Source organism: Vulpes lagopus, chromosome 19 (assembly GCF_018345385.1).
Source record: "Vulpes lagopus strain Blue_001 chromosome 19, ASM1834538v1, whole genome shotgun sequence".
Classification (NCBI taxonomy): Eukaryota; Metazoa; Chordata; class Mammalia; order Carnivora; family Canidae; genus Vulpes; species Vulpes lagopus.
The window spans coordinates 17,581,319-17,596,714 of record NC_054842.1 but is presented as its reverse complement, the minus strand read 5'-3'; the positions used below and the strand labels follow the sequence as shown (position 1 = coordinate 17,596,714).

Genomic DNA, 15,396 nt, shown 5'->3' with positions numbered 1-15,396 from the left:
AAACCACATCTTCTTTATCCATTCATCTTTCAATCAGAGAAGGACAAACATTATATGGTCTCATTCATTTGGGGAATATAAAAAATAATGAAAGGAAATAAAGGGGAAAGGAGTGAAAATATCAGTGAGGGTGACAGAACATGAGAGACTCCTAACTCTGGGAAACGAACAAGAGGTAATGGAAAGGGAGGAGGGCAGGGGTTGGGGTGACTGGGTGACGGGTACTGAGGGGGGCACTTGATGGGATGAGCACTGGGTGTTATGCTACATGTTGGCAAATTGAACTCCGATTGAAAAAAAAATCTTCCTGCTTTTGTGACTGAGCATTGTTCATTCCTGTTTTTTGGATCTACTCTAGTCTGCTACCTTAAATCCCAAAATGGAAAATGTTTCAGATGTCCTTTGGCATTGCTGAATATGTGCTTCTCAGAAATGTTTCCTGTGGTTAAGACTCAAGGGGCTCCCAATGCCAGCTTCAGCTCTTCCCAAGCTAGCCTCTGATACCAAATCCAGGAGGCTCCCTCTGGGCTCAAAACTTTCGTGCCAAGCTTATTCAACTCCTTCCATGCTTTCCTTATTTTTCTGTCCCAGCTCACAGATCCTTCTTCCTCCAACTTCCTCAATGGAAGTTAGAAATGTACACAGAAATAATGTAGGCCTTTCTTCTTCCTGTGATGTTTTTATTTGAAATAAATCATCTAATGTCCTATTCTAAAGACCACAACTGGATTTATAGCCCTATAGGGACTATACACTCAAAATGTGTCAATGCTATCAATGTTTTAAAAAAAAGAGAGATCAGTTTTGAGTTGATAAAACTCTTTATTGCATGATGCAATTGGATGTCAGAAACCATAAATCTCTAAAACTAGCAAAACTGGAGCAAAGGCTTTGTTTCTTTTTCAAACAGGCATGGATAAGATATTTTTCTTTGGCTGAATGAAGAATGAGAAGAAGCTGTGAGTCTTGATATAAGCATTTTAGATGTGAGGAGCTTTGACTTGCAATCAATACCCAAGAACCAGTTGGGCTGCAAATCAAGTTATTTGCAACCACCAAAATTGCATCCATAAATAATTGGGTGTTTGCTTAACTTCTGATAAAGGGGAAATTCACATTTTGAAAGAGATGCTTCTTCAAAATATGTAAGCATGGAAGGTATGATACAGCAATGTAGAATGTATAGTTGTTTTAGTTTTAAAAACCTCTGTTTCTATAATCTCTTGTAGCAGTTTTTGCTTCAAAAAAATCTATAGAGTTCTTGAACTTGACAATAAATGATATACCACTGTAGACGCATTTTCCTGAGTGTGATTTCCAGAGTTTTTCCTTGTAAATATTTAAGTATCCAACTCATTACCAACTCTCTCCTTGAACTGGGAACTATTTTAGTCCCTGTCAAACACCCCATTCCTTGCACAATGTTTTGTATACAGCATTGCTTAGTAAGTAGTTGCTGTATTGAGATTTAAGGGAGAAAAGGGCCAGGTGAATTCCCCTATGTAATGAGTAGGTTTTGTAGCTTGTGTGTGTGTGTGTGTGTGTGTGTGTGTGTGTGTGTGTGTGTTTATTTTGCCCATTTCTCCAGAATCCTACATCATGATGCTTCTCTAAGAGCTGAAGAGACTATTTGGTGATATATCCATAAGTAGGAGTGAATGTCTCCCTTCCTTGTTCCCCTTTGCACTTATGAGAAGTTGTAAAACTCCATTCATCTGTATTAGAGATGGCTCACCCAGCAACGATAATATGCCTCTGTAACCCAGTAGGCATTGGCCAAAAGCAGAGATAGTTAAATGTTTTTAACCTAAGAGTGGAGGCCATTAAGGTAGTTTCAAAAGTTGCCTCCAGCAAGTACATAAACCTATTAATGGAAGTTGAGGGTGTGTGTGTGTGGGGGTGTAGTCTTGGGGGATGCAATTTGGCTGCTGCCATCTTTTGTACTTTCTAATTACTTAAGATTTTTCTAGGAATAGGAGAGAGAGTTAACTAGATTTTTTTTTGGCATCTATATATCTCCTAGGAACGGATGGACACATTCTGTGCATCAATATGGCAGCAAGAAGAAGACAATGCAAATCAGACAATAAAATTATCACTGATATGGAAATCATCACCATTATAGGAGACACTTCCTGTCACAGTGCTGTTATAGGCACAATTATGTTTAGCTCGGTTTTGCTCATTATAATGTAATTTTTTATGTGTGCAGCAGATTATAATACATTTTCAGTTGAATAGAAATTCTAACAGTAACAGACTGACATTGCCTAAATTAACTGCAACAGTAGGGAAAGAATTAAGAGAGCCTATTTTATTAAAACTAGAGCAATTTTTTAAATTGCCCGGAATGTTTTATAAGGAGAAAGAAAAAGAAGCAAAAAATAAACATAAAGCATAACACTAACTATATCCTATAGATGTTTTACTTGAGAACCATAAAGAATACACTCTTTTGTTCTAAAATAGTCATTGTATTTGAGCTATGTCTCTCCCTAGTGTCTTCTCTTTGTTTGGTTAATAACTGTGACCTTAGACACATAAATGTAGGGCTACCCAGTGCTTGACAGCAATGCACCTGGCTGAGGTGATTTCTTTTTAATGGCAAACCACATTCTGTGCTTTTCATGAATGATAGCACAAAGAAAATCCAAAATAGGAGACAGGTCATTGACTATATATTATTGCGCATAAATTTAGTCCCTAAATTTCAAAGTATTAAAAAAAATCAGCCAGGGGCACCTGGAGGGTTGGGCGTCTGATCCTTGATTTTGTCTCAGGTCATGATCTCAGGGTCCTGGGATCCAGCTCTGCATCCAGCTCCCTGCTCAACAGGGAGTCTGCTTCTCTCTCTCCCTTCCTCTCCCTCTGCCCCTCCCCCCACTCACACACACCCTCTCTGTCTCTTTCTCAAATAAATAAATAAATCTTTAAAAAAGAAAATCATCCAGTGTGGCCAAGAGGGCTGAAGGGGCCACATTGACCCAGGCCATAGCTAAGTGGTCTGACCACTTTAGCAGGTGCCATGAGAGGCTCCTATCTAGGACCTCACTCTCAGACACTTGGTTTTGCCCTACACAACGGTGGGCCGCAAAAGCAAGCTTGGAGCCTGGTCCCTTACTATGATAGCTGGGGATCTTTTAGCTTCAAAGTTGTTTGGTTGACATCACTATCTTTTTTGTTTCTGAAATCCTGAAGCATTTCCCTGCTCCTGTGCTCTGTATATCAAGTAGAAGAGCAATATGTTCAAATTAAACCAGAAAAACTGGTGTGAGAGGTGCTGGCAATAACTAAATTTACAAATATTATATAATGAAGGAAATGTTCTCTTCAAGTTTGGATATTAACTATTTTTTATTTTGAACTTTTAAAAAATATTCATACAAAGCCAAAAATTTTGCTTTAGTATAATTAAAGGCATATAATGATGATCCCACTATTATAATGACACTCTCTTAATTAGAACTTCTTAAAAGCACAAGAACAAAACTAATGAACTGTCTTAAAATAAGTAAATTAGTGGACGAATTATTACAATTCCATTGAAAATTCCACTATCAAATTTACCATGCTCGATAGCATTTCACTGCCACCCCATAAATAGTCTAGTATCTGCAACAGGTTCTCTATTATTCTGAATTCAAAGATAGGTTGTTAGAAGAAATAAGACTAATAAGGATGAAGAAAACAGTACCATAATCTGAAGGTATCCCTTATTAAAAATACAGAAGATACGGTCTACATCAACATTGACTGACCACCATTTTGTTTCAAAACTACATGCTAATAAAGGAAAAGAACTGAATGTATGTGTGAATACTTCTGAAAGCATTTTAAAGGAGGACAGAATCCGGTAATTCCATTTAACATCTAGAAAAAACCATGCACAGAGAATCATCAAGTGGTCAAGTCTTAAGGCATTCTAATTTGGATTGCTCAAAAAAACAAGAAATGCAATTGACAAGCAGCATTGGTTAAGGCATGAAATAGTATGGAATTAGACATAGGTGGCATCAATAAGAACAAACCCCACATATTAGAACCCTACTTACTGTTTCATTTTTAATACAGAATGACAGAAGGGAAGGTCTAGTTCTTGTCAAACCACACACTTAATACACGGTGTCAAAATACCAAAGTGATTAAGTGCCAGTAAACAAAGAATTAAAAATCAAGGAAAAGAATCACCATCATCTTTTATCTATCTCCTTGCTTCCATTCTTGACTCTCAATGGTCAATTCATACACAGCAATCAGCTGTATGATTTTAAAACATTATGTCACCCCTTTGCTCAAAACACACATCACTCAAGTCTATACCATGGACTGTAGCATCCTCATCTCCTACTCCTTCCCCAGACTCACTGGATTCCAGCCACACAGGCCTCCTTGCTTGCCCCTTAAATCTGGCAGGCATGCTCCCACCTCCGATTTCTGGACTTGCTATGCCCTCTGCCATCAATGTTGCACCTCCAGATATTTGTGCAGCTCATTCTATCAATGTATTCTGGTTTCTAGCCAAAAGTCCTGCAGTTATAGTAGCCTTCCATATATATCCCTATTTAAAACAGCCTGTCTTTCCACATCTACCAATCACTTTTACTTTGCCTTCGTATTTTTGCCTGTAGACTTAACTGTATATTAATTTACTTATGATTTGTCTTCCTCCACTGTGAGATGGAATTCTTTGACTTTTCTGTTTACTGTTAGAATACAGACTTGAATAGTCCCCAGAAGAGAATAGGTGCTGGATAAATTTTGTTGAATAAGTAAAACAAAACACTGATTTTTCAAAGTATGGCAAAGCTCTTCTCCATATTAAAACAGGATAGAAATCAAAATAGCAGCATTATTTTTTGAAGAAACTGACAAACTGATTCTAAAATTAAAAGTAAATTGGGACACCTGGGTGGCTCAGTGGTTGAGTGTCTGCCTTCGGCCCAGGGCATGATCCTGGAGACCCGGGATCGAATCCCACTTTGGGCTCCCTGCATGGGGTCTGCTTCTCTCTCTGCCTATGTCTCTGCCTCTCTATGTGTCTCTCATGAATAAATAAATAAAATCTTAAAAATTTTTTAATTAAATTAAATTAAAAGTAAATAGATCTAGAATGGTCAAATCAAATTTGACAAAGAAGAACAAAATCTGAACGCTTATACAACCTAATTTCAAGACTTATTAAAAGTCTACAATAATCAAAACAGTGTGGTACTGGCCTAAGAATAGATACACAGATAAAGGCAACAGAATAGAGTTCAGAAATAAATCCACATATACAGTGTTAAATGATTTTCAACAAAGACGTGTAGTAAAATCAGTAAGGAAACTTTAGACATTTTAAGAAATGATGCTGGGAAAACTGGGTACCCATATGGGAAAAAAATTTCAATCTCTTCATTCTATGCATGAAATTAAATCAAAATGGATCACAGACCTAAACATAAAATCTATTACCAGAAAGAATTACCAAAAGAAAAAAGAGCCTATTTTTGCAGCCTTGGGATAGGCCGTGATTTCTTTAACAAGATACAAAAAGCACTAACAACAACAAAAAACTAAATAAGTAAATTGGACTTTAACAAAATTAAAATTCAACAAAATTTCTGCTCATCAAAAAAAATCATTAAAAAACAGTCAAGACATAGACTAGGAAAAACATTAGCAATACATATATTTGACAACACACATGTGGAATATATAAAGAACTCCTAAAATCAACAAAAACAGACAAATAATTCAATCAAGTAATGGCCAAAGATTTGAATAGATACTTCACACACACAAACACACACACACACACACACACACACACAAAGAGATATATAAATGAACAATTAGCACATGTAAAAGTGCTCAGCAGCCGTGGTTATCAAGAAAATGTAAACTAAAACCACAAAGAAATACTTTTTTACGCCCACTACACAGGTTAAAATCTAAAAGACTGACAATATATTAAATGTTTACAAGAATACAGAACAATTGAGCAACTCTCATAACATTGCTCCTAAAAATGCTAAACAGTACAATTTTGGAGAACTGCTTGGTAGTTTCTTTTAGAGTTAAACATACAACTACCTTATGACCCTGAAATTCTTCTCCTAGTATTTATCTAAGAGAAATGAAATTATCTGCACAAGAAGACTTATATAAGAAAGTTCATAGCAGTTGTATGTAAAACCCCAAATCTGGAACAATACAACATGGGATCCCTGGGTGGCGGGATCCCTGGGTGGCGCAGCGGTTTGGCGCCTGCCTTTGGCCCAGGGCGCGATCCTGGAGACCCGGGATCGAATCCCACATCAGGCTCCCGGTGCATGGAGCCTGCTTCTCCCTCTGCCTGTGTCTCTGCGTCTCTCTCTCTCTCTCTCTGTGACTATCATAAATAAATAAAAATTAAAAAAAAAAAAAAGACTGGAACAATACAACATTCATCAACAGGAGAATAAACTATGATATATACATACAACATAATACTATCTAATAATATAAACAGATGACTGCTATGCACAATATCATGGATGAATCTCATAGACATTAGGTCATGTGAAAGAAGGCAGATGCTAAAGAGTACATACTGTTTGTGATTTATATTATATGAAGAAACAATAGGTCAAAGTAATCCATAGTGTCAGAAATCCTAATAGTCTGTCCATGGGCAGAGAACTGTATGGGAAGTGGCATGAAGGAAATTTCTGAGGTTCTAGAAATGTTCCCAATCTGATTTTGGGTGCAAGTTAACCATGTGTCAAAAGTAATTAAACTAAGTAACTAAAATGTGTACATCTTACTATATGTAAATTATATCTCAATAAACAAAGATGGAGTTATGATGTGGATGTGAGAATTGTATATATATCCGTGTGGGAGCCTAAAAGGCATTGCTTTATTTTCTTAAACCATAACAAGTATAGAACATTTCCAAAACAAGTCATGATTTTTCCCAATACTTCTTTCACTGCATCATTATTTGTTGCATTGTCACAGCCTTGGGGGAAATTCAGTCAACAATTAACCAGACAATAAAAGCAAAGATGTTCACAAAAATATTGTCCTTTTAAAATACATCATTTTCTACATGGCTAAATTTAATCTCTTAGCAGAGGACTGCAGACACACGGTTTTTGTGGTGTGTTCAGCAATTGTAAATGACATATGGTATAATAAAAATAAAACAACTCAGATAAATAAATGGCACAACAGTTTGTTTTAAGTTTGCACTAAGAAAGTAAGAATCAGTTACTTGCATATCTTCTCAGTCCTTAAGTGGTCAACTTTAAAGACATTTGAGAATTTAGGATAAATGTCAAATGCCTGTCAATAACTTTTGCCAAGAACATATACAGACTGTATTAGAAAACTACAATGAGAATTCCACTTCTTTAAGTGAAATTGTAAAGGGATTGTGGATTTAGAAAATAATATTTGCTGACAAATGCTCTACCAGCTGGTCCCTCCCCTCCCCACCCCAAGGTAGACAGAATTTAGGATAATAATTATATGCTCTATATTTCAGTAGTTTGACAACATGAGCCTATCACAGAAATCTTCCTGTTTGTAATTCTCCAAAAGCTTAGAGTACATTTCTAGGACTCACTATGGGAACATTTACTCCTCATCTTAAACATGAGATAATTTATCAAGGTTAGATGTGATGTTTGAAAGATCTTGGTAGGCACATAGAGGATAGTAAAGGGAGGGAGATGACTCTAGATAACCTGCATAGAATGGATTTGATCATTTGGAAGGTCTTTAACCTGACGCTTCTTCAAGATGAAAAAGAAACTCCATCTGTGGACAGCAGGTTTAGCCTATGCCCAAGAATTTAAACCTGCCCTTCCTGCCAGCCCACTCTATGGATTTTGGACTTACCTAGCCAGGCCCACAATTGTATAAGACAATTCCTTGCAACAAATCATATGTATTTCCTACTGGTTCTGCTTTATACATTCTGTGTAGGACTGTTGTATACACACTAATATACATAATATTAGCATTCCTGGCTGCTTCCCTTAAGTGCCGGTAGCAGTCAACATTATTGTGATAAACAAATGGCTCTCCCTTCTCTCTCTCTCTCTCTCTCTCTCTCTCTCTCTCACACACACACACACACACACACACACACACTTCCTGATAACCCTGTAGATAGTGCAGAGCTGGTACCCTGAATCACTGCTAGGGCTGAGGAGGAGCCTAGAGTTAAGAACATTGGATATTGCAATGACCCAATGTGAGAGAATGAGAATGAGAACTGGAAGGGTAAGATGGATTTCTCAGACATTTCAAACCAGGGATGCCATGATAGGTCCCCCAAAGCCACAAGGATAGGTTCACCTCATCAAAAGTCAACAGAGGCCAAAGAAGAAGGCAATGCACAGAGCCCCCTCCCATTGGGTCGAGGATACCTAAGCTTGTTCCTGTATCCAGCTGCCATCTTGGAAGAGGGAGGTGGAGAGGAGAGCCCTTAGAAAAACTTAGACTAGAACAGCTGATATAAGTGTTAATGGCTATAGCCACCATTTTCTGCTATCAGTAGGAAAAGTGGCTCAAAACAAAGTGATACATGATTATAGAAAATAAAGTTCCCATTTTGTACAACCAATTTTTACCCAAATTCATACAAAATGGCAAACCATGGAACTGGACAGAGCTCACTCAATGGAAGAGCAAGAAGAGAAGCAGAACATCAAAATTTAAGAATCCAGTGTTGGAAGAGGGAATAAAGAAAGAGTGTTCAGAGACATAAGATGGAAACCACCAGGAAAAAAAAAATTCAGGGAGGAGATATGAACAATAAGGAAGAATAAGCCTTCAATTTGATAATTTGGTGGTTTAGTTACTTTGGAGAAATTCAAAGCTTTAGTCCCCACTACCTAGGATTAAACACAAATACTATGTTTGAATACCATGACTAGGTATTCACAAACTTCTGCCATCTAGCACCAGCCTGCTTGCCCCAACTTTCCAAACTATGCATATCAAAATATGCATTATAAATCAGGAGGTCCAACTTTCAGTTCAAGGTCCAAAAGCAGCAAACCAGCTTGGTGAACTTAGCCAAATCTCTTCTCTTGGTTTACCTTTTCTTGCCTATTAAGTTAAAGCATAAAACAATACCATTTCTAAAATGTGATTAGTAGTCCTAAGTAAGCTAAGCTGGTTTATCTGGAGCTCATGCACTTTTGTTATTCTTTTCCATCCAGGAGTGACTTCTTTACCTACTTCCAAGGCCCAATCTTAGACCCTGCTTGTTTTGGGAGCCTCCCTGAATTACATCAGCCAGAGATCTCATTTGGTATTTACCCAGATTTCCTGCTGCATGTATGTCTTGGCTTCCCAAGTAGACTGGATACATCACTTCATGACTGAGATCACTCCTTTAAATTTTTTAACATCGTCACAATAGCCAGCACAATGTCTTACATTCAGAAGATATTCAACAAATCTTTGTTCTTCTATTATTAATTATAAACTGCAAGCATTTTCAATTTCTTTTTATGTTGTTCCCTGTTAGACTTATGGATGTGAAAGTTCTCCAGAGAGAATGAACTCACTATACTAGTAAAAAGAAATAATTATTTAGCTTTAAAATAGAAGTGGTGAAGATAAAAGTACCAGTCAAATATCACTGGAAGTGGTAAATCCCTGCAAAACTCACCCTTCAAGAACATGCTTCTTTCGTCATTATCCTTCAGTCTCCCTGGTACATTCAACTCTGCTCCATTTATACACCTAGAAATACGCTTTTTTACCAATGTTAGTATTAGTCTACAGCAGGTTCCATGCAATCCCCGTAATCTGAATTAAACTGAAGTTTTCTATTGGTTATCCAGATTTTTCCAGGCTGGGTTTTAACACTCATCCTTGCATTTGCTGGCAAAGATCTAAGCAGCGCACTGTTTAGAAATGTCTGCAATCAATTTTTCTGCCAGGGGCATTAGATAACACCAAAAGGGCAGTTATTCTGTGTGTTTAACACATGCATAATGCCAACATACCAATCATGATTTTGACAAGTACAATGCCATAGTACCTTCTGCAGCACAATATACTTTTATTACTACAATATTTAAGCAAAAAATATACCTCATTTTTCTCTGCTTGATTCTTATTCTTAATTCTGCTCTCCTTGTGATATCTTATTTTGAATTATAAAAATTAGAAAGCTTAACTTTCTTAAAAAAGAAAGTCTTGCTTCTCTTTCATAGAGTCTAAACCACAGTACACAGTAGTGAACTTTATTAGTGAAGACTTCTCTGTCCTTTTGAAACATATACTAATACCTGTCTTTCCTAGCCTATTGCCATAATTAAGAATAACCTAATGTGTGAAAACATAAGTAGCATACATCCCATGACATAAAAGCTCATAAAGTTTCTTATCAATTATTTTCTTACTCACTAATTTGTAAATTCCAGCAATTCACAATAGATCTCTTTATCAATGCTGAGAATTCATAAAGTTCTACTGCACCCACTAATTTCTCTTTCCTTTGACTATTGCTTATCATTGGATTATGTAATTGTATTGTTGATATGAACTGCTCTGGGAGACATTAAACTATATTTGAAATGAAATAATCATAATACTATAACAATACTTAAAAAAAGACATAAAATTTTATACCTCTAATTTTTCCATTAGCAATGGTGTCGATGTAAGTTTTTGAAAAATAATAATTGGTACTTAGCAAGGATAATGCCAATTAACTACATGCTGTCTTTTGATGAGATGTAATCGTATTTCCTTCTCAGTTCTTTAATAAAGCTCCACTTTTCATTTTAGCTAACATTTGATTAGTCCGAAATGAAAAATTATCAGTATATATAAAATAGTACAAAAGAAGATATTTTATGGTTCTTTAAAAGGAGTAATATAAATTCTGCCTAGAAGTAAAGCATTTCTCTATGGTCCCTATGAGACTGAATGCTCCATGAGGGCATCAAGGTTGCCTAGTAGCATATGCTCAATAAATACTTATTAACTGCATGAAAACCACCCAGGGATTTAGCACTAATGGACCACTTAGTACTAGATTAGTGAGTTGCATCAACAACTATTTTTTAACATAATCACTGTTCATTTTATATAATTGGTGCTATCTTATAATTTCGTGCCACTTTTTAATTTGCACAGTTTATTCAAACACATCAAGTTATTTAATCCTAGTGCTTTCTGTAATAAGTAATATTTTCCCCCTATTTTATGGATGAGTACAGAACCTTTAGAACCTCAAAACTCCCTCATCAACTATAGACATCTCCCTTTGTTTAACCCAGTCATGGCCTGAGAGCTAGATTTCTACACTGAAAATGGCCCCCCAAATACATACTGAACGATTGATGGATAAGATGATATGGTGTCTTGAGTTTGTTTCAAAATAACCTATGGTTGGCAGGGAGTGGGTGGTGGGTGGGCATAAAGACAGCATGTGACTGGCCCGAAGTAGCAAATTCTTGAAGCTGGAGGGTGCCTACACGAAGTACTATCTTTATTTCTGTAAATGTATGAAATTTTCCACAGTAAGAGTTTAAAAAAAAAAAAAAAGCTGAGAAGCAAATAAATAAATAAAACTGTCATTCTCAAGGTGTTTTGCTAAAGATAAGAGGATTTCTGCTGTTAGATTTTAACTAACTCCGCCTACCCCCATATCAGCTACAGGAATCTAACATACACTGACTCTTTTATATCCAATTGGAAATTGGCTAAGTAGGTTTGCAGTACAGAACTTAATAGAAGGCCTCAAATACTTAAGATATATAGAAATGGCTAAATCTCTTGCATTTTAGTTTACTGGGAACACTGTACTCTGCATGCAATATGACGTGTGTGTTCTCACTGTTGCCTACTTTTTTACAAAGTAATAAAATAACAAGAAAAGTGAGCTCTAACTTGCTTTATATAACATTTCAGTGCGTTCAGCAAGAGCTATAACCCCAAGTTATATGTTCCTAAACATAAACCAAGGCCTTAGATAATCACTAAGGATTGTTCTGTGAAACTACAGCTGGGATCAGCAAGGCAATAAAGATGAGTTTTTTCCCCCCAAAAGAAAACTCTATTGAATCTTCAACTTCCAGATTCCAAATATGTCAAGACAAACACACCACAGAGTTGTGCATTCTTTTTAATAGAAAGGAGTTAGATGGAAACTGTTATCTAAGAAGCTCAGAGGAAGAAAGAGAAAGAAAGAAAGAAAGAAAGAAAGAAAGAAAGAAAGAAAGAAAGAAAGAAAGAAAGAAAGAAAGAAAGAAAGAAAAGGGAAGGGAAGGGAAGGGAAGGGAAAAGAAGGGAAGGAAGAAATAACAATTGTCTCTTCTTTGAAATCAACTCCTTATATTATTTTCCCAGCTGAGGCAGAAGAGGTCTTTAGGGTCCTAGAAAGAAATCTGATGACCAACTGCCTTAATTAAGAATGGGTGTTATGACCCTATTTCCTTGGGCCTCATGCCCAAGAAAGAAGAAAAGAATATTTACCAGGTTCAAGGGTCCCTTGAACGTCCCTTGGATGGATCATGGGTCATAATACAACAAAAGCACAGGGGAAAAACAAGAGAGCAACAAGAGCATCACTGGCATGGTCACTTGCACATGTGGACATTTATAGTTTTCTCCTTTTTCAAGTTCTGCTCAGAAATAAACTTAAATGTTAAAATAATTTAAAGGTTATGGGCAAGAAAAATGAAAGGACATATTCTTATTTGAAGCAAGGCAGTATTATTACCACCACAAACAGTAATAAAAGCAAAAGGACAAAATTTTAAGGCAATTATTATTTCCTTATCTGGATTAACACATAACATTTCATCCATATTTCCCAAATCAGATTGCTAAAGAAATAAAATATACATATTCACTGCCATCTATAAAAAGAGCATAATATAAACTTAAAAAATTGCTAAGGGATCTTTCTGATGCCCCTAGTTTTACAATACACAATCAATTAGGGTTAGTTCATTGGAACATTTATCTTAACTATAATTTTAAAGTCTAGAAAGGGATGCAAATATGTAACTATACAATAGTGAAATACTGCACATAGCAATTAATATTTTCCTAACTTAAGATAATTTTCCCTTAAGATAAGCCTGAACAACTTCAGATGACCTTATTATAGTCTATCATGAAGACACTGACAGACGGACACTTACATGAGATAACAGAGCCAGCTCATGGTGACATGTGACAGCATTGCGGTTGGCTTCCATAAAGTACCTCTGTGTACGCTTCCGTTCCCGTTCCAGTTTCTTTTCCAAAGCCAGTTGGGATGTAGATAAGTTGTCTAAATACTTCATCATGACATCCGATATCATTGAGCTGACTTCTATAATATCTGGGCGGGTTTCTGCATCAGGAGTGAGGCACCTAAGAGAAGACACTTGATTACAGCACTCTGGTCAATGTTGGGATCAGGCCACAGGGTGTGGAGGGTCAAGATTAAACCCCACTGTGCATCCACCATGGTGTTCATACCCAAGATCACCTGGGATAAGATGGACATCAAGCATAGTTCTGAATCCAAGACTTTTTAAAAGGTATTGAAAAAAAAAGGTATTGAAAAGTTTGGGAAGCAGAGGGAGGTAGCATTGTTCTCTTTGCAGTTGGGCTGTCAGACAAGGGCTACAGGCTGAGCATGGAGCTCAGGACAGGTGGATTTAGTCATCTTCTCCTGTGTGAACTGGTTATTTTCTATAATCACTGTCAAGTCATTGGTCAGTGAAACAAAAAGGGATCCCGAGAATGTAGTCCCTGATACATCAAATGGAAGGTAGATTTCTAGGGGGTCACAACTGACTGGCCTTTTGCAGCTGTGTTATATGCAGCAATATCAACCCAACTTGAGTAGTGTGTATCTTACCAAACACAAGCCATAAAAATAAAATGTAACCCAGTTATTTAGAGGTTTAAGATGTTTATAATAATTTTTAAAGTAATTAACTGACACATTACATGCTAATATTTTCTGTGATTTGGAGGTAGGAAATGTCAATCAGCTTACTAAAGGGAATATTATTTATGTCACAACTAAACACTAATAGAAAGCTATTCTAGACACAATGGAATCAATTAGCAAGATTGTTGCTAGCATGCTTTAAATACTTCAATACTCACTATAATATTTTGTCTATTTTTTAATTCAAATTCTCTAACTTCACTGAAGTTGTTTACTTCTTTATAAACTTTAACTTATTTGAACTTTGAGAAAAAGATCTGATTTTCACTTTTTTTTATTTGATTTAGCAAACTAGAGTTCATACAACTTTCACCTATACTGACATCTCCAGGTAATATTTGAGAACTATTTTATTTTTATTATTATTCTTCACCACAGAAGTCAAAATAAGACTAGCTTGTTAATTTGCTAATTATTCTTTGTTTTTTGTGATTATGAGTAAAATATACATATCTTAGACATTATCATCTCATGGTTCATCTTTCTTTCTAAGGCAGTAGGCTTGCACTATGGTTATGACAGGCACTTACACATCTGCTGAATTCATATTTAACAAAGTTCAGTCCATGCATTTATAACAAAGAAAGACAAGACTGCTACATAATTTTGGGAGTGCTCAGTACAAAATGAAAGTGTAGGGCCCCAGCAGGGAGTGAAGAACTCAATCTTCCTTTCCATAGACCATTGTCTACATGATGGCAGGAGACCCTCCAAGAGATTGCAACCTCCATGCCACCATTATAATGTACTTGGTACCTGGATTGGAGGTGGGCAAGAGGTCCCCACTGAGTCATCCATTGAATGCACCTGATGCTACCAGCCTGGTTAAGAAGGGCCTCTTTTTCTCCTCGCTCCAAGATGCAGCAGGGCACATACTACACCTTGATCCTCTCCTTGTCTGTATTCCCATATACTATACCAGGTAAAGAACAGTAGCAATGATGGCACGGGGACAGGGAGATGGAGCTGGAGGACAGCCAGGGGCCACAGGGCCAGGAGGAGATGGCTGAGAATCTATGTCAGAGAAGTAGGAAGTTGGAGGGACCTCATATGAACTGAGGCTCCCAAGCCCCAAATATACATGCTCCTTGTCTCAACAGACTTCATTTCCAAAACACAAATTTAAAGATAAAATTATTAAGAATTTCATGACCTTAAGTGCAGAGCCCTAAACCCTAAGCACAGGACTGTTTTGAGTATGGTGGCCCTGAGCATTGGTCATACGCATGTGAAGCTGAACTTCTATGCCAGTGACATATTTGTATTCAAATTTCTTTCTTTTGCTTATAATCATAAAAGATGCTAAAATGTTGAATTTCGCCTTCTAATTAAATCAGTTTCTTCACCTACTCTCACTTAATTAGCAAAAGAAATTAAAGCTGATAAAAATGCTTGGCTGACTTAGAGTTGGTTATGACTGCCATGTGAAGAATAAAACAAACACC

At 36.6% G+C, this 15,396-nt stretch overlaps 1 protein-coding gene across 10 annotated transcripts in view; it reads right to left on the bottom strand.

The window, feature by feature from the left end:
- The window catches only part of NEK10 (NIMA related kinase 10), a 230,932-nt gene that overhangs the window by 66,666 nt on the left and 148,870 nt on the right, over positions 1-15,396 (bottom strand). For all 10 annotated transcript variants that reach the window (XM_041734504.1, XM_041734495.1, XM_041734497.1 and 7 more), the window contains one exon: positions 13,149-13,362. In XM_041734504.1, the coding sequence (XP_041590438.1) occupies positions 13,149-13,362 (214 nt within the window). The remainder of the gene's footprint in view (positions 1-13,148; positions 13,363-15,396) is intronic.